Genomic DNA, 18,626 nt, shown 5'->3' on the forward strand with positions numbered 1-18,626 from the left:
TTTTAAAGCGAGGATGATTGAAAAGAGTAAGACAATTTTGATGAACATGTGAGGTGGAAAGTTGCTAATAATTGTGGCATGGTATTAATCTCAAGAAATGCAGAAATCAAGATGGACTGCAAAATATTCCACGTTATTTTTTTCAAGATTTAAAGTTGCCAGAAGTGGATGTTGTTCAATAAAACCAAGCAATTATGCTCGTATGAATTATTCGTCTCACAGCCAAGGCAGCAATGGTGGATCAACAAATGTTCCCAAATTCGAGCACAGTGCTTCCGAAACACTTGCGTCGTGGATTACCAACAGCTTTGCATGTGATGAACATCTTCCTGCATTTAGGGTCAATGGAAATAAGCTAAAAATACACACCAAACCTCAAGATTTCTACCAAACGCTAAAAGTAATTTTAATTCAGATTGATGATAAATTGAAACTTCGTTCTTGTCCAGAAGCATTCTCTGTGAAATTCTTATTTGTCATTTTTTTATTTTAGACAAAAGCTGCCCATGCCAAGAGACGGATTATACTTGCATCACTTTATATTGGAACTGGAAGACTTGAACAAGAGCTTGTATGGAAAAATTACATTTGTTTTCAATTTCCAGTTATCTCTTTTCTTTATTGATGTTGATGTCATATTCAAATTCTGATAGAAAATCTTATTAAGTAAAGAAAAAACTAGATTTTCAGTGAAACTAGAATTCATGGAACTTGAGACCATAGGCTATAGCTGATAAAAATCCATATGTCACAGACAAATAGTTCTCTAAAGGACTGCTATCATATGAGGGAAATATTGAGAACTGCTATTAAAGTTTAAAACCAGAAAAGTTGTGAAAAAGTTACCAGAACTGGCGAGGGGGGCTGAGGGGAGCAGGGGAATAATTTGGTGTGATTGATTAGAGATTTTATGTCTTTTGTTATATTATCAATCAAATAGAGTTTTTCTAAGTGCCTCATCCATTTAAAATAGGCACCCAACCAACCAAACACTTTGTTATTTATGATAGATGATTATAATGAGAGTTAAAATTTTGAACTATCTTCTTTAGGAAGTTAAAATTGTTATCTATAAAATTGAATGTTGCTATTTTTAGGTAGATACAATTTATAAAAGAACAAAAGAAATGACAGAAGAAAACAAGGATTTCCTAGTTCACATTTTACTTGATCATTCAAGAGGATCAAGAGGAAGAAAAAATTCCAAGACTATGCTATTGCCCTTGGTGAACGATTTTGGTGACAATGCTAAAGTCTGCCTTTATCACCCACCAACTCTTAGAGGGTTGCTGCATGCACTTGTACCTGAAAGATTCAATGAAACAATTTCAGCCATGCATATCAAAGCATATATCTTTGATGACACTTTAGTGATGAGTGGGTTAGGTTGTTTAATGTTTCCTTATAAGATTGTTCATAATTCAACACTGATTGATTTGTCCTCATAGAATTATTTGACGACTTCCTTTTAAACAATGCACCATTGCCACTGGAGACAGTGCAAGAAAAACTCATAGTAATATAATTTTCAGCAAATAAAGGTGTTCCAAATTGAAGGATGAAATTGCTACTGAAGTCAATGACTTTGTGCACACCTTTTTCTTCATTTTATAAATTTCACACAGTCAATGTTAAAAGTCAAGGATCAGGAAATCATGGTCAGATCCCTCGGAAATTAGCTTTAGATAGATTGTTAGAAGGGTCATTATCTTTGCACTCTAAGCAATGGTCATCATCACCCTCATCAACAAAATGCATTTCTTCTTTTCCTCTTTCTTCATTCCCTTGATTGATGTGACAATCACATTCATATCTTTCTTTTTTTATTTGTGTACTTAAGTTGACTGTAATATCATTCTAAAGAAGACAAAATTTGAGTGGCAAAGTAATGGTGTTATGAAGATCTATTTCTGGAATATTTTAACCTTTACCACAAAAGCAGAAAAAATATGGTCAAAAAGATCTAAATGTACAAATCCTGTCAAATCTTTTACAGTCTTTCTGGGATATGGTCAGTGAAAAGCCTAAGTTTTGCAAATGTATTGTGATTTTTGGCCTGGTTAAGGTTAAGAACCAATGCCATATTACAGTGGTTTGATTTGGAATGATCCCTTTTCAATGTGGGCAAATTTCAAGCCTTCTATAAGAAATCTAGCTGATTTTGTATTTTTAGAGGTGTTGGAATATGTTCTTTCTAATCATGTGGTCAAAGTGCAAATCATTTAAAAAACCTTTTTATCTTTTATCACTTTGTCACTCTTTATTTCAGTATACTAAGAATGTGGTGTTTTTTTCTCTTCACATTGAAACAAACATTTATATGAAGTCTTGTTCTTTGTAGGGCCAATTTGAGCAATGACTATTTTACAAATAGGCAAGACCGTTGCATTGTATTTGAAGACTGTAAAGAGTTGTGTGACTACTTTCATGGCCTTGTTGAAACAGTGAGTTCCTTTTCATTGGAGCTTGATCCTAACAATACTACTAAAGTTGCAGATGGATTTCCAGAGCATCCATATAAAGGCAGCAAGAAAAAGTATATTGAAGCAGCTAAAGAAAAGATGCAGCAGTTTTTAAAACTTTGTTCAAAGGAACAGCCTCAGAAATTGAGTTTAGATTATGAAGCTACAAATGGTGAATCATGTTTTGGAGACAACTCAGCTGCCCATGATGCTGAAAGGAGGACTGATGCCATATGTGACAATAAAGATTATGAAAATACAAATAATAATGAGAGCGAATGTCAGAATTTGAATAGGACAACCGAAAAAGGCTTCACAGATACATTAGTTATCCCAACACTGCAGATGTTCTTGTATGGTATCAGACAGGATGAAAGTTTCACTTCCTTATTCTTTGAGTCAGCACCAGAAAAATCTAGCATATTTCTAGCTACTGCATACTTCAATGTTACAAGTAAACACTGGAATGAGATTCTTGCCTCAAAGTGCCAAAACTTTGATATTGTAATGGCTCATCCTAAAGCAAACGGATTTTACAAGGCTCCTGGACCAGCAGGTATAGTGGATTTTAGGCTTTTGTGTAGTTTATGCATAAGGAAGTTACCATTTCCACAGGTAAAAGATTCAAAGCCCTGTGTTAAACCCATTATCCTTTTAATAATCGAGAAGTAATTGAACTACTTGGCTTTTTCACACTCCATTCTTACTAATCTAGAGAAAATGAAAACTTGCTTTTCAACTGTTGTTTTTCTTCATCATAACATTCATCCAAGGAGTATTACTCCTCAAGTGCCAAATTATTCATATAGCAGTAAAATAACATCAGCAAGGTATACAAAAATTGACCTAAGGACATGCCCTTTTTCTAAAAGAGGATATCCCCTTTGTCTAAGGAAATTTGTAGCTACTGGATTGATTCCATCAAATATATACCTACAACTTAAAGTTCAACAGCATGAATATGATTATATTTAGAACTGTCAGCCATGATCCAATATAGAAGAGTTTGTTCACCCTCTTAAATACTTAGTTTGGAAAAAAGGGGTATATTTAGTTTGCTTTTTTGTCTGAGGAAAATTTATCAGTTTATTCACAGAATATTTCTCAGCATGTTATTGTGGATCCACCATTTGTGTTTATTAAGCGAGTGTCTTTATATTTCTTAGATATATTCAAGGTTTGTTTCCTATAAACATCCAGAAATAAATAAGGTTAAAGATTCATTTGCTTAATACAGTTTTCAAATTTTCAGGTGGAATTCCTCATGCATACACGCTTATCGCCAAGCAGTGTTACAAGGATATTGTTCGTTTTAAGCAACAGAATCGACTATCATTTTGGGAGTACCAGAGGCTTGGATGGACTTTCCATGGAAAGGGTCTTTGGGCACAGCTACATGAAGTACCTTTACCTCAAATAACAATGATTGGTTCGTCAAATTTTGGAAACAGATCTGTATATCGAGATCTAGAAGCTCAGTTAACAATATTTACAAAAAATGAGCAACTTACTAGTCAGCTTCAGGAAGAAAAACGAAATATAACAGAGTTTTGTAACAAAGTTGACTCGAATACCTACAAAGACCCTGAGCGTAAAGTTCCTCTGTGGGTTTTTATTATCAGAACATTCATGCGGACATTTTTTTAACGAAAGCGATTGTGAAACGATATGTTGTTTTTAGGAGAGTCGTCTAGCTCTTCAATATTGGTGCAAGACTACTTGTACAAGGCCATACGGCCTTCAGTGGTTTTCTGGTAACTGTATGGTTTGGTAATTGAAAGTCAATATTAATAATTTGTACTGTACCCATAGAGTTTTGTAAACTGTAGCCAGCTGTTTAGGAATACTTTAAAAAATGCAGAGGGCTGACTGACGCAACCAAAAGAACATTTGAAAGTCTAAGGGGCAGCTGTAACGCTGAGGTAGTCTGGAAAAGGGTGTATCTCTAGTCTAGCAATAATTTGAGAAATCTCTAGCCTAGAAATGAGTCAGTTTTTGACAAAGTTGGATCACCATACATTTACTTAAAGGGTAATCCAATCCAACTGTAACAAAGTATCGAAAACATACTAATGAATTCGTTGTCCCTCTTGGACTCTTCAACTAGGAAAGCGGTTAGCGGTCGCTGATTGGTATAAATAAAGAACCAATCAAACGCGTCTTTCTTCCTCTCGCGTTACTTTCGAACCACACCTGGATTTAATTTTTCATCTTATGTTCGGTCATTATCCGACGTTCATACACTGAAGAGTGCCGGACGAAGCGTGCTTCAGCATGCAACGTTTCCGGAATTTCGTGCAATCTTCATGTTTGCTGTAATAAAGTAAAGAGCTTGTTTTTTTGTGATATATTATAACAAAGAAACGTTTTCGCAGTTGTGATGAGATTGAAACTATGTGTTTATTCCCAGCAAAGTTCGGCTGAATCCGCAATTCGCAATATCGTTTCATCCAAACCTTGTTTAACATCTACACAATCCTTAATCTATCAAATTCAGACCATCAAATAATGTCAAGAAATCCAGAAAATTTAAACAGAAGGGAAAAATAACTAGAAACTGTTAATGAGTCTGTCTAGCCTGGACAAGTAGAAAAAAGCCAACTTAACATGTTCGAAGAAACAAGGACAATCGAATTATATGGAAATTCACTTTTAATGCTGTATTACTGAAAGGGAAATATTTTGAACCAAACTAGAAAGCATCACAAGCGGATTTCAGAGGAGGGCCCTGGGAACCAGAAACGTCACTGATTAACCAGTAAAAAAACCGCTTAGAAATAACAATTGAACGTTGCTTGTTGTGAGACTACCTGTTCGCAGAAATCATCACTTCGATAATTCTTCAAAGAAAGCTCTTCTTAGCATTTTGAATAAAATAATCAAATTTGTCACCAGCTTTTTAATTTCAATTTGAAAGGTGTCAATTGCGTATCATTGTTCATCATGTTTTCCTCAAATTCGATGTGCACTCTCTGCTTTCAAATTTGTGTTTTTATTTCTCTCAAGATCATTGCTATGGACGTAGTTGGCAAGCTGGAGGCTCTTCATACCGTTTGCTTGACACAATAACTTTCGTAGAAGAGTATTAAGAGATGTACTAATTACCCACAAACGGCAGTAAAGGAATCTGTCAGGGGTGCGTTTCCTTTAAGATTGTTTACGTATGAAAGAAGTATTTCTACTTTTTTCTTGCAATCAGTAGCAGAAATTGAGATTTTTGGCTGGCAAGGCAAGCGCAGTGAATTCTCTGAGTTACTTCGTTGAGAGGCAGTTTGAAGTCAACTTGTAAGTTTAAGGTTTCTTGTAAGATTTCTAAGTAAATATTTCCAAGTCCTATCGCCGGCATGACCAGTGCAAGAGACAAACTTTAGGAAAGGGACATTCGAAGATGATTCCTAACATCTGCTTTTTCTTTCCTTGCTTCTCTTTTAATTTTGATCTACTTAAGGAATCTTGTGGACAGCAATGTACTTCATGGAAAAACTTTAAGCAAAGTAATCACACGCCCAGTTCACTTTAGTTTCATTCTAATGGACTGGGGCAATAAATATTGAATGTCCTCAGAAAGTTTTTATTTTGATTTTAAAACGTCAGTGACTGTCTTGATGAAAGTAGTAGAAGAAATATAGAATTAGGGGTGTTTGAGTGTTTTCAAATTATCTAAAAGCAAACAAAACATATTGGTTTAGTAATGCATGGCCAAAATATGCTTTTCTAATGGTCTTCGATGAGTTTCCAGCTAAGTAGATGTAGTTTCGTCAGAAAAAAAGACCGCTCTGAATATAAAATTATCGTGCTTTTGTAACAGAAGTTTGAAAAGGTAACACTGGGAACAAGGAAATTACAAATTTGTAGAAGAAAATACCATGCATTAGAAAGTCACTGAACTTTTTTCTAAATCCAGGATCGTTCAACACCTTTTCAAAGAGAAGATTCCTAATTGGAAATCCGCTCCCCCCCCAAAAGGAAACTTTTCTAAAGAGGGTCAGATATTAATTGAAGGTTTAACTGTGAGAAATTTCAATCTTGAAAACTTCTTCATTCCCAAGGCTTTCATTGGACTATGACGTCATTGTTTTTGTCACTTCTGCTTCGTTTATTTTCAATTCTACCACCCCTGTCTTATAAACAAATGTTCGATTGAATAGGTTGAAGACGATCAGAGGTACTTGCGAGACGCTGTAGAGAGAAACCGAAGATTCTCAAGCTACTATGAACGGCTACTCTATTTCTGATGTACCTCAATCTGTGGCCGAGGACCGTTCCACAAAACAGAACAAAAACTTTGACAGAAAACTTGAGCAGGAACTAGGACGATTGCAAAGACAGCAACAGATTTGGTTGAAAGAACAGTCTTTCGAAGCCAGAAAATTGGTCAAGATGAATGTTAGAAGGAAGAAGTCATCATCGAGTGAACCACCTAGAAGTCCAACAAACCTGAAACAAGTAAGTATAAAAGAAAGTGCCAGTATTCAGAGTCGAGAAAAAAATAAGACAATTTGCTGAAAAATTCCTATTCAGAATGGCAAAACATAGAACGTAACTGTAGACGCAATGCAACCCAAGCTGAAGTAGAGAAGAATTAATCAACGCTGTTTGGAACTGTGTTTGAAATCAGCGTAAAATCCAAAGCAAAAATGTGGGGAACCAAAAGCTGCTCCAACGATAAACAATAGTGCTATTTGTTTGACAGATTGCAGAACAGGAATTTTCCATCGAAGAGCAATTTGGTGCATTTTCAAATGAATTCAAAGACCGAGATACCTTGGCCCCACAGAAAAACTTAAATATTATAAGCAAAGTACTCTTTTTTTGTAAAATATGGCTGTTTTTACATTTATTTATCAGGGCTGTCCCTCCCAAACAAAAAGTTAGATCGATCTTTGAATTGCCGGCGGGATTTCGTCGGTTTACAGCAATTTTCTGGCGGCCAGTCTTTTGGAAATAACTTCTTCGGTGGCTAAATTATAGATTTTACAATCAAATGTCCATTTTGATTCTGTGGCCGCGAGCCTGTATGATCTGCCTGTACTAGTAATTCCCGTAACTGCTTATCAAATCAGAACAAAACAAACGCATCAGAATAAATTACTCCCATGGAAAATATTCTTTTGAAAATATAAAACGATACATATTATAACTATTTACGAATATATACATTTTTTCATAAAATTTTCTCAAGACTGTCACTGAACAAAGTACCACAAGAATGAACTACGATGACTAAGAGACCCTAAATATCCCGAGGCAACTTCCTATATCCTTGCTGATCAGAAAAAATTTCTTTACTAGCTGACAAGCAGTGATGTGCCTAGACAATTTTGTTTGGGGGGTGTTCAGGAAAAAGGTGACCGACTTTACTTTTTTGGCCGACTATTTCTCCATAGAAAATTCATTAACAATGAAATAAATGATCATATACACACTGGATGATAACAAGAATTAGCAAATGATGGCATGAAAGTATAAGGAGAGTAAATTTGCGGAAACTTATATTCCTGGATTTTGCATTTTTGGGTGAACCCATGAGCATCTTTTTGCGAAAAGCCAATTTTAGAATAATTTGCAAAAATGAACTACAGATAAAACGTTGTTCAAGATTACACTTTAGAGTAGCTCAGCCTCAGCTTGTTCTTAATTTTTTTTAACCAATTTTGGAGCTCGTGTTCTTATAAAATTGTTCTTATAGAAAAAGAGTGTATTACAAAAAGAAAGTTGACCATGACCAATAAAATGAATGAATTAAGGGTTGAAATTTGGTCAAACTTCCAAATTAATGCTAAGGTTCCCGCTGCATGACCAACTTTCTTGAAGTTTGCAGACACGCCCCCTCTCCCCCCAATCGGCACATCCCTGCTGACAAGACCAAGATTTCTGGAATTAATCTACTTTAGTTTAGCTAACTCGAGGACAAAAGCTGCATAAAAGAACCTCATGCTTAAAGTCATAAGTAAGAAAGCTTTGTTCATGTGGTATGTTTGTGTCAACATTTGATTTGCTGCAACATTTTCATGCGATCTGTTATACACGTAATCTAACAGGCTATATGGAATCGACTTTCATTAATAACTGTCAACTTAATTAAATTTGTGAATGTGGGTCTTATTTAATGACAAACCTTTTTATTAATGTGGATCTCTATTTAAATAGAATCACTGCTTCTCAGTTTATAAACCTTGAGTTTGAAGAATTTCTTCATTCTATTAGTACGAAACGTTTACACTGAATATCTTACTTTTATATACTTACAGAAAATTTGCGCAAATAAATAAACGTCCTAATTCTATCCTGAAATTTCTTGCAAATCAGCTACCCTGATAGCAATTTCAACAGATAGAAGCAAATACAGAGATAAAATTCCTGTCCAATACTCGACCGATATCTCCCTATAGGTACATTACCTGGGGAAACTTCTCCGATACAAGGAGCAGTTTCCCAGGTTAATTTGAAAAATCACGACCTTTCCCTAACCAGGCCAATTTTTTATAAAATTTTGGATGAATCATGTAGATCGTGTTTTAAAAAATTGTGAGGGGGCTATTACCCTCCCCCACTCATTACCCCCCATTTGATGCCTGCCTACTATAGACTGTAACTCTGGTCCGATAGGAATCCTTTTTCTGAAGGTTTTACTTAACTTTGAAAATCACATCTAAGGACAATGCTTCGAAGATACTCTTTCACTTATTTGTTTGAGGGTGGAAATTAAATTAACATTTAGTACAAGAAAGGAAAACAGTCGCCAAAGTCAATCTTTCTCTTTCTGCTTGAGGAAAAAGGTTTACTCTGAGGAGAACAAGTGTTAGCAAGATTTAGACATGTCATATCTAGGACACTATAATTTTTATAGAGATTTCTACTTGCCAAAAGTATTCTGACAGCACTGCTTGTTTTCAAGAGAACGACTCCCCAGGTTGCTCGAGAATTAGACGATTACCTAAAAGAGAATTACTCAACTTAAGTAACCGAAAATCATTGTTCGTCAAATCCGTTATACTTATATAAAAATCAGTTAAAAATCAGTTAAGAAACAGAAAATAATTTAAAAAATGGCTTTTCGTGGTACAGAATTTAAAAATTTCCTTCAAAAAACAAAGGTTTTGAAACATATTACTAAAGCTTTTTCCTATTACAATAGCGAAAAATTCATTGAGAGACATCTTCTTATATCAGATACCCCCACAACACAACAAAGTTTGTCATGTGATGGTAATAGCTTTGTGCCAGATTGGTCTCGGTTGGATTGATTGCCAGATAGTAATAAGGATGTTAATGGAGAATTAATGAGTTAAGACAAATATATATTTCCCTTTGCTGAATTTTCTGCAAGTAATATTCACTATAGCTAAACATGGTCTATATAATTGGATATGATTATCGACTAAACCAATTCCAAACAATTCTATAGATAGAAATCATAACAAAAAGATATAAGTGCGGTCAAGGAGTACAGAAGCAACATCTATACGTTTCGGTGTGAAGAACAAGAATTTTGCAGTCATATCAGAAAAATCGAAGCAAGGAGAAATGGCAAACTCTCGATTAAATCAAAGGGATTTATTGCTGAAAAATTACCGAACATCCCAGTTATTCTTGTGGCAGCAAAATGTGGCTTACAAAGTTATACTTGTCGATTGGAAACAGTCGATTGATTACAACTGATGAACGTTATTCATGATTATGGTTCAGTTAAGTAACCGAAATTTCCTTCTAAATCATCTCCAGATCATTTTCGTAGAAAATGTGTAGAATTTATTACCTTGGTCAGTTGTCTTTTCCACGTGACCGCTTTTCAGTTGCCTTGAATTTCTTACTGTGAACAATCTTGGTGACGTCTTAGCCTCCGGCTCTTGAGGTAAATGACTTTCATTTGCTGATACTGCAGCAGCAGGGGGAATGCGACTTTGTACAGCAACCTGCCTTATTTGCGGCCCCGGGGACAAGCCAGTCTCGTCCCTTTTATCCGGATATGGCTCCCTCCTATCAGTCCAGGCATTGGCACCGCGAGGAACCGAGGGGTGCTCGCGTGGTACAACTCCATGTTGCGAGTCATTGATGCGATGGGGATGAACGGTATTTGGCGGTCTCCCTGATTTTTTTAAAATGAGTTGCGAGTGAGAATTGAGTTAAGAGAATGCAAAACAGACTAAAGATTCACACATTAGCAGTTAGATTTTCGACATTGACCGTGGTCTGAAAGAACTAGAAAGTTGGTTCATAAGTGTTTAAGCGATCCATTCCGGGTTTTTTAAGCAAAATATTTCAATTGTTTCTGAAACTACTAGGTGAAATTTTACCATGCGCTATGAGCCAGCTTTCTACTTAATTTAGAGGCATCCATTTGGAAAACTATTAGGATTGCCTAATTTAGCAGTCCAATGGGTCAGTGTATTCACGTCTATTGTAAGAAACTTTTATATCAAACAAGAACTGGATAATAATTGCAAAACCAGGAAACAGTTTAGAAAAATGTTCTGGCGTCTAAGTCACCTGTGGTTTTCCTAATTTCAGACTTCTGACATTGACCAGTTTTATAGGCTAAAATTTCTGCGCAGTTTTTGCTACATATCTAGTTATCTTATAAAGAATAAAGATTTCAGATCCGTTAAATGCAATCGACAGATATAAAAGTGGCCTAAGCCATCTGTCCATCAAGATTAGCCAATCAAGAAGCGTGTGAATGGAATCACACTCACTGATTGGTCTACTTTTTAGTGAAAGATGGCTAAAGCCCCTTTAGTAACTGGCGATTGCTTTTAAGGATTTCTTTAAAAATTACTTATCGTCAGGTGTTATATGCAGCAATAAATTGTCATAAATTTGGCAGCAATGAATCTGCGTGTATATCGTTCAGCAAATGTAAGCATATGGTTGTGGACTGAGTCAATGGGAATATGCAAGAGTCACAGTACCAAATTAAAGCAAAATGAATTACATTATTTGGAAATGCATCTCGTGTCTCTCAATAGATAATCAAAAGATTGTGCAATCAACTAATCGCACTGCGCACAGTGGCGTACCCAGGGCTGCAGGAGTGGGGGGGGGGGGGGGTACGCCACTGACTGTGCAAACAGCTCAATGTACTAAATAGAAAGTGTAATGTGTTTGCAATACGTACTCATGCCTCTTCTTGGTGCCTGTGATACCATAACAGGAATCTCAATTTGAGGCTGCCTGGAGGCGGAGTCATAAATATAACGAATCTGTGGCGGACGGCCAGTTCTAGGCGGAGTATGTCGGTAATCGTCGACCAGGGTGGCGGGAAGGTAGCTAGTGGTTGGTTGATGTCGGTAGTTGTCTTCGTACAATTGGTATCCATCGTTTGGAAACTCATTGACTGGTCGATTGAGATATGGAGACGAATGCTGGCCACGTGTTTGATGGTAATCATCATAATCATAATAGGAATCATGTCGATCATATGTTAATCGCGTTTCTGTGGTAGCTTCAGGGGCATAATGGCCAGGTTGTGGGTAAACTAGAATCAGAATATATGTGATTAATACGCTGTGAATCAGTCAAAAACCCAAACGCTCCAGTAAAGCCCCTGTCAAAGGACTCTGTCCAAAGGTTCACTTTAACAAATAAACTTCACGGGCAACAGTTGCGATGCAAAATAGTCAGAAAGCTACTTGCCAATTTCATTTTTCGGAAGATAAGATAGCTAATAGGAAATCCTGAAGATAAGGATTAGGTGGATCGTGATCAAATTCAAGCAAAATCTGGGAAACAAGGTACGATAATTCTAGAAAGATTGACGTACTATGAGAATGAAATACATTCAATACTACAAAAATTATTGATCAGATAAAATATCAAAGATTGCTAAACAGTAAAAATAAATCAGCCCATTAGAAAGCAGCCAAGTAACAATTTGTATAGTAACCAATGAAAAATTGAATAAACCTACTTCAAAAATCTTTAAATTGAAAATTTCAGACTTTTAGTAATTTAAGGCCTTAGGTGTTATTTAAGGCCTGCAGCTAATTGTCTCTAAAGGGTGTTATTTGCAATTAGGGACAGTTTGCTTACTATGGCACACTATGTCATTTATTCAAATGATACTTCAAAAAGTGGCAATGCAGTGCAAATGATATGTTGATTTTGATGATTTTCAAAAGTTATGCGCAGTTAATTTAAAATGTGCCTATGATAAAAAACATTTGAAAATACATACATTCGTCTAATTCAATAGTAGGTTGGCGGTATCTTTCAGCTGGCCTTTGCAAATAAACAGCGTTTCCATTTTCAATTCGACCTCTCCAATTCTCGACGTATGCTGGATGTGTCCCGGCAACGTGCGAAGGAGCCAGAGGCATCTGCAATACATTGGTGGTATCATCAGGTAACTTCAGATCAAGATATTCAGAGTTCAGTGGAATGCAGACTAAATGAGGTATTTGAAAGAGTGTTCAATGCTTTGATTTACACTCAGTTCTGAGATTGAATCTAAAAAATATCTTACAATAAACCATACAATCGCTGAAAATGACCTAAACTTTGGTATTAGACATTTATTGGCAAATATGTTTTTGTAACAATTAATGGGGTTTTTAAAGACTTCTTGGGGAACAGATCTCTGTACCGCTGTATTACTGTCAAAACGGAAAAGTGTAAACTTTCTGGAGTTTCATTGCTACGGCTGTAGCAACATATTGTGAAATGTGAACTTATTCAAGTTTAAATCGGTTGGAATTTGTTGGTTTTTGCTTTAAACGAATAAAAATACTTCCTTTTATTTCAAACAACAACTGTTTATCTTGAAGCTACGTAACTCGTTGATGAATGCGCTTTAAGAGGCAGATCCAAGATGGTAGGATTCCAGTAGATTTGATAAGAAAATAAACTTGCTTTTAGCATACCGATTGTTCTGTTGTTGGTGGATTTTTTTCAGCATCAACTCGATTACGCTTCTTTCTCCTTCGCTGTGTCCTTTTTCTATCAAGTAAAGAATCGGTTTCATTTACATTTTTACTAAAAGCACCGAGATTGTTCAGATATTTCTAATAAAAATATCGCTGATATTATTTGCGATGGAACAAATCGACGATGACAGTAAATGAAATACTTCATACATCTATAACAAAAAGTTCAAAATATTTTTCATTATGACACTTGATATGAGAGTATTTAAGTCAGTTCCAAGAAGCAAGAAAGAACTGGAACAAAAATGGTATAGATTTCATTTAAGTCGAGCATTAAGTCAATTACAAGAAGCAAGAAAGAACTAGAACAAAAATGGCATGATTTCATTTAAGTCGAGCATTAAGTCAGTTCCAAGAAGCAAGAAAGAACTGGAACAAAAATGGTATAGATTCCATTCAAGTCGAGCATTAAGTCAATTACAAGAAGCAAGAAAGAACTGGAACAAAAATGGTATAGATTCCATTCAAGTCGAGCATTAAGTCAGTTCCAGTCACTTAATGCGATCGTCAGGTAACTTTTCTTAGTTGAGAATAAGTCAAGAGTATTATATTTACTTCAACTTCTGAACATACAGGGTCCTCTTCAGATGCAATTAATCTGCCTAATTCTTTTTTATTCTTCCTTGAAGGACTTTGACACTTATTAGATGTCAAAATGATAAAATAACATGATTCAGACTTATTCAAGTTACCTTGAATCCGTTGCAATTAATTCGTCAATCTGTAAAATGAGCACACAATTTTATTACTTAAGGGCATATAAAAATTAAAAAATACTTAATTTGAAATTTTTTCATCGAAACGAGTAAAACTTGTCAGGCAGCATCTTTCAGATTGAAAGTTATTCATCCGCTGATATTTGGAAAGATCCTTTGTTACCTATGGTCTACAAATCCAATCAAAGAAGGAATGGCAAAATCCTTGAATAGTTGGCAAAAGGTCTGACATACTACTTTGAAGATTTAAATTAAAAAATGAACTAGATGGAAGAAAATTGTCAGGGGTGTCTCGAAAGTCTACACGGAGGTAAGAACACCAAAGTATTCAAGCAGCACTGTCGAAGATCCATGTTTTTTCCTAAGCATTCTTGTGTGTTTTAGTTCACTAGATAAGAAAGTCGATTCCTCAACTGAATGTAATGTTTATTGGCATGGACAGTCCTCTAAATCATGTTACATAACATAGCTTTACTGATAAAATTGATTAGTAGTCCATAAATACCTCTCTCTGTGCTTGATAGATTTGCTTTTTTTTGGTTGTTTTTATTTCAGATGCTTCAACTCCTCTAGGCCACTTGGATTTTCTCCTCATCCTTTCTTTGTTCTTCCATTTCTCAACATCAGCCTAAAGAATCAAACCAACCTTGAAAAAGCTTTGATGTGAAAAAATAAAAAATATCTCTTTTTAAGAAGACATACTTGGGAAAAATGAGTGCTTCAGTTAAGTATGTGAATGCTCAAATTCTATCTTTTCAGGCATCAAAACAGACAGGAATTCACTTCCAGGGCGCGTTAGACAAGCTAATAACTACATAGCATATAGCAATTTTGTTTATAGATAAGTAAGACTTCCATCTTCAATTTTAGACCTTGCTTTATATTCAACCCATAATTAGTTGTTATTTATAAAAAAGAGTCAATAATCAACTTACACGAATTTGTAAAGTTGACTCATTTGCAGGCATTGTTTCGTCTTTCTGTGAGTTAGAAGCTTCTCGAATAGATTGCATTTTGGCGATCCATCCCTGGTTGAGAAAAATTACTTCAAATGAAGAAACTGATGGATATGAAACAAATGATGGGAATTTAGGATAATACAGACAACCATTCTTAAACAAAATATTGTATTTTACGCGTTGTAGAGCATGTTATAGCGATGAAGATAGTGGGATAAAAAATAATTTCCGCATTGTTTCCGCATGCTGGCCAATAGTTTCTTGGAACACAAAAAGTTTCTGTCTCTAACTTGTCCGCTTTTTCCATTCATTAAATAAAATTATGCTTGCTATAAAGCTGAATATTTCATTAAACACTAAATAAACCTTCCTTAAGGCATACCTAATGCAATAATACCCCGATAATGGAAGGGCAGACAAATGCAGCTGGAAAATGCTGGAAAACTCTAAATGGAGAGGCGGGATGAATCAAGCATATCCTAAATGACTAAAGCCGTTATCAAAAACCTGCTAACACCAGAAACAGGTAGCCATTGAGAGATTTTGAGCTAAAGTAATTACCCTTGGGACCCCTGCTTCGCTGATTATCTTTCGCTGCTCTTCCTTGATTCTCTCATTTTTTAAAGCCAGTAGTTCTTTCTTCAGTTCAAGGACTTCCTGCTCTACAAGTTCTTTTTGCAACTTCTTATGGTCATCTTTGTCCTCGTTTGAAACGCCATGGCCTACACTGGTAACATTGGTCTCTTTTTCTTCCGCTTCTGCCTCTTTACCGATTGCACCATGAGTCAACGATGTCTCTTTTAGAACTCCACTCTCTGCAAGGCCCAGTGCCGTGAAGTTTCCTTGGTTAAGAACGGGTGATACTAATGCATTTGTAGTTGACTTTGCACTGCGTGAAGAGGCCGTTGAAGTTCTGGATATAGATCGCTATCACAAAGAAAGAAGAAGTCATAGTATCTTAGAGGTCAATTCTGACTTCAGAGCTACACTGAAGGCTGCTTATTGATGCAATAGGCCCATTTAATATATCAAGCATTGTGTCATATTTATAAGACGGTCTAGAAGTGCCTTGATTTGCAACTAAGATGGAAAAGCATGAGCATGTCACAACCTTTGCTACTATGAAAATCAATTTGAGGAATTTAAGTCATGCGAGTTCACTTAGAGTGTATGTAAGACTAGTAGGGACATCTCACCTTTTCTAAAATCATGTTCCTCTCTTTCTTTGTTCTTCGTCTCTTTTGTTTCTCTTTAACTTCGCTTCCTATTTTCTCAGGATCCTCAACAAAATACTGTGATGCAAAAGCACTGAAAAGTAGCAAAAACTTCAGAAATTAGTTGATAGATAATTAAATCATAAAATCAATGTCACTGAAAAGTTTTGATAAAAATTCAAGAAGATATTTTGCTTGACTTTTCAAACCTGTCACAGTCTCTTCTGCTACTATTTTCAATGGCACACTTTATAAACTGTTAAAAGCCTGTCAAAATTACCTGTATAACTGAGCAATTGGCGTTCACTTTTTCACATTCTTCATTTCTTTTCCCAAATATTACTACCTCTGCCCTTTTACCCCAAGAATAATGTTGACCCCTTTATCCCAATAATAATGTCGATAGCTTTCGCCGAAGTTTACGTATATGCCAGCCACACAAAAAATCGCACTTCCTTATCCCCTCAAGCATTTTACAGAGTTCTTTCAAAGTCTTCTAGATCTTCATCAAGACTGTTTTCAACAATCCAGCATAGTCGTAATAAGGTTCAGCTTTCTTTGGTTATAGAATTTGATTTATGCTTACCCATCAGATCCCGAGTCCAATCGATCTATCTTTGCAGAGCCATTTTCAGCTTCAAAATACTTTATTGAATTAACTTTATCTTCGCCAGGTTGCGTTGGATCTGCCTAAAATTCAACGAGCTCGATGATTATATTTTCAGTGTACATCAGATATTGGCCACTAGAACCTTGTATGCAGGAGTGCGAAATGCCCCAGGCTTCCTAGGTCTACGGGGCCTCATCCAAAAATGAAAATTCATTTTAAGAATGGAATTCATCGAACGTAACAAAAATATGCCTAAAAATAGCAAAACGTTTGAAGATAACTGCAAGAGCTAACAAACAAGAGACTCTGCAAGAACAACTAGATAAATAATAAATTATTACGGAAAGTTTGAAAGAAAGGGTCTGTGCATGTTTGCTACATCATTAGAAGGCAAATTACAAATCTAGAGAAAAACAAAAGAAGGTCATGTACGACTGTAGGACAAGGATCACTGCAGAAAGCAGTCAGAAATCTGGAGCTAGTCGTTCAAGGAAAGTGAAGTCAGTACGAGAAGAACTGAGTACAGAGTCAGGCCAGTCGCTAGCGATTGTGCTCAAGGGGTGTTTCCAGGTCCCATTTCTTATTTTATTTTCTGCCAAGTATGAATGTCTGCCAAATAAGTACCCCTGGATGGCAAAAACCTCACTGTTTTTGCAACGGAAACATTTTTAAAGTTGCGTGTCACACTCCCCACGCCTCCTATAGCGACGGCCCTGTACAGAGTAACTACGACTGCTTCAAAATGTCTGGTAAATCCAACTTACATAAATTCTGAGACTTTTCTTGAGCTTGTACCTCTGACAGACAAGAAGTATCAAGCAGATCAACAGCAAAGCAATTGGGGTTACGAAAGCAACGATTACAGTTTTCAAATCCAACGTTTTTTGTCCTGAACCTGTTGATGGTTCGGTAGTAGTTAGAACAGTCGGCCGAACAATGGTCTGGAAAAAAAGAGAATTAGATATTTTCAAATTTTATGAAATAACCAATGAATTAATCGAAGGAGAACAGCAACATCTTAAAGGGTACGATTGGTACATGAAATTAAGCAAAGGCTAAATGCTGCAAAATTTTAGAAAAACACGAAAAAGTGTAAGCATATCAAATAATACTAAAAGACATGACAACATTCCTCATGACAAGAAAGTGCCCAACATTCCTCAGAGTATAAAGCGTCTAATGAATGTTTGACAGAAAGCGTTTTGTCATTAATTATGCATTTCCATGCTATATGTAAACAAGGACCGAGATAGATTTCGAAATGTGGGGGGTGGGGGTTTTATTATACATCTGGAAAATTAGCGTATATTGAGAAATGAGTGAAGAGAAAGGGGAATCAAGCCCCTTAACCCCCGCCCCTCCTGCTATCTCGGCCCTTGTGTTAAAACTTTAAAGATGCATTAGAAATTCATATAGTAAACAATTGATTCTGAAAAATAATATTGTAATAAACTGCTCCTTAAACATTTTCAACAGAGTTATAAAGTATCTTTTTAGTGACAAAAGGTGAAAGCTGCAACTTTGAAATGAATGCTTATAATATTTTAAGGAAACTCTTCCACTAATGCATGAAGAAAGATGATATGTTGGAAATAAAAATGATTATTAATAAAGTGTTGTAATCAAAAGAAAAAAATTATAAAAATAAAATAGAAACATCTGTGATATGATCCAGATTAGAAATTTTGACACACCCATCTAGAAATTCTTCACGGAACTGGTAAAAGGCTTCAATAGCGT

General features: G+C 35.8%; 2 protein-coding genes across 6 annotated transcripts in view; one reads left to right on the forward strand and one right to left on the reverse strand.

The window, feature by feature from the left end:
- The first annotated feature begins 1 nt into the window (after position 1).
- Positions 2–4,469, forward strand: LOC135691929 (CDP-diacylglycerol--glycerol-3-phosphate 3-phosphatidyltransferase, mitochondrial). The gene is made up of 5 exons (XM_065209933.2): positions 2–400; positions 494–571; positions 1,098–1,381; positions 2,342–3,018; positions 3,715–4,469. Exons 1-5 carry the CDS (start codon positions 98–100, stop codon positions 4,107–4,109), a joined length of 1,737 nt encoding a protein of 578 aa, XP_065066005.2. The 5' UTR covers positions 2–97; the 3' UTR covers positions 4,110–4,469.
- Positions 4,470–5,749: 1,280 nt separating this feature from the next.
- Positions 5,750–18,626, reverse strand: part of LOC135691995 (uncharacterized) — a 29,140-nt gene continuing 16,263 nt past the window's right edge. For all 5 annotated transcript variants that reach the window (XM_089112102.1, XM_089112103.1, XM_089112101.1 and 2 more), the window contains 12 exons: positions 17,651–17,827; positions 16,863–16,966; positions 16,259–16,370; positions 15,624–15,989; positions 15,039–15,131; positions 14,609–14,731; positions 14,080–14,108; positions 13,325–13,400; positions 12,640–12,781; positions 11,581–11,940; positions 10,222–10,551; positions 5,750–9,399 (listed from right to left, as the gene is read on the reverse strand). In XM_089112102.1, the coding sequence (XP_088968228.1) occupies positions 9,356–9,399; positions 10,222–10,551; positions 11,581–11,940; positions 12,640–12,781; positions 13,325–13,400; positions 14,080–14,108; positions 14,609–14,731; positions 15,039–15,131; positions 15,624–15,989; positions 16,259–16,370; positions 16,863–16,966; positions 17,651–17,827 (1,956 nt within the window). In that variant the 3' untranslated portion in view covers positions 5,750–9,355. The remainder of the gene's footprint in view (positions 9,400–10,221; positions 10,552–11,580; positions 11,941–12,639; positions 12,782–13,324; positions 13,401–14,079; positions 14,109–14,608; positions 14,732–15,038; positions 15,132–15,623; positions 15,990–16,258; positions 16,371–16,862; positions 16,967–17,650; positions 17,828–18,626) is intronic.

The sequence above is a fragment of the Rhopilema esculentum genome, chromosome 13 (assembly GCF_057945365.1).
Source record: "Rhopilema esculentum isolate cy_ngs chromosome 13, ASM5794536v1, whole genome shotgun sequence".
In the NCBI taxonomy this organism is placed as follows: Eukaryota; Metazoa; Cnidaria; class Scyphozoa; order Rhizostomeae; family Rhizostomatidae; genus Rhopilema; species Rhopilema esculentum.

What these genes read in the sequence shown, in the direction of transcription:
- LOC135691929 (XM_065209933.2), top strand. Translation starts at nt 98, where the DNA reads ATGCAGAAATCAAGATGGACTGCAAAATATTCCACGTTATTTTTTTCA. An exon ending in GAAGACTTGAACAAGAGCTT is followed by an intron (nt 572 to 1,097) that starts GTATGGAAAAAT and finishes TGCTATTTTTAG; the next exon opens with GTAGATACAATTTATAAAAG. An exon ending in GACACTTTAGTGATGAGTGG is followed by an intron (nt 1,382 to 2,341) that starts GTTAGGTTGTTT and finishes TGTTCTTTGTAG; the next exon opens with GGCCAATTTGAGCAATGACT.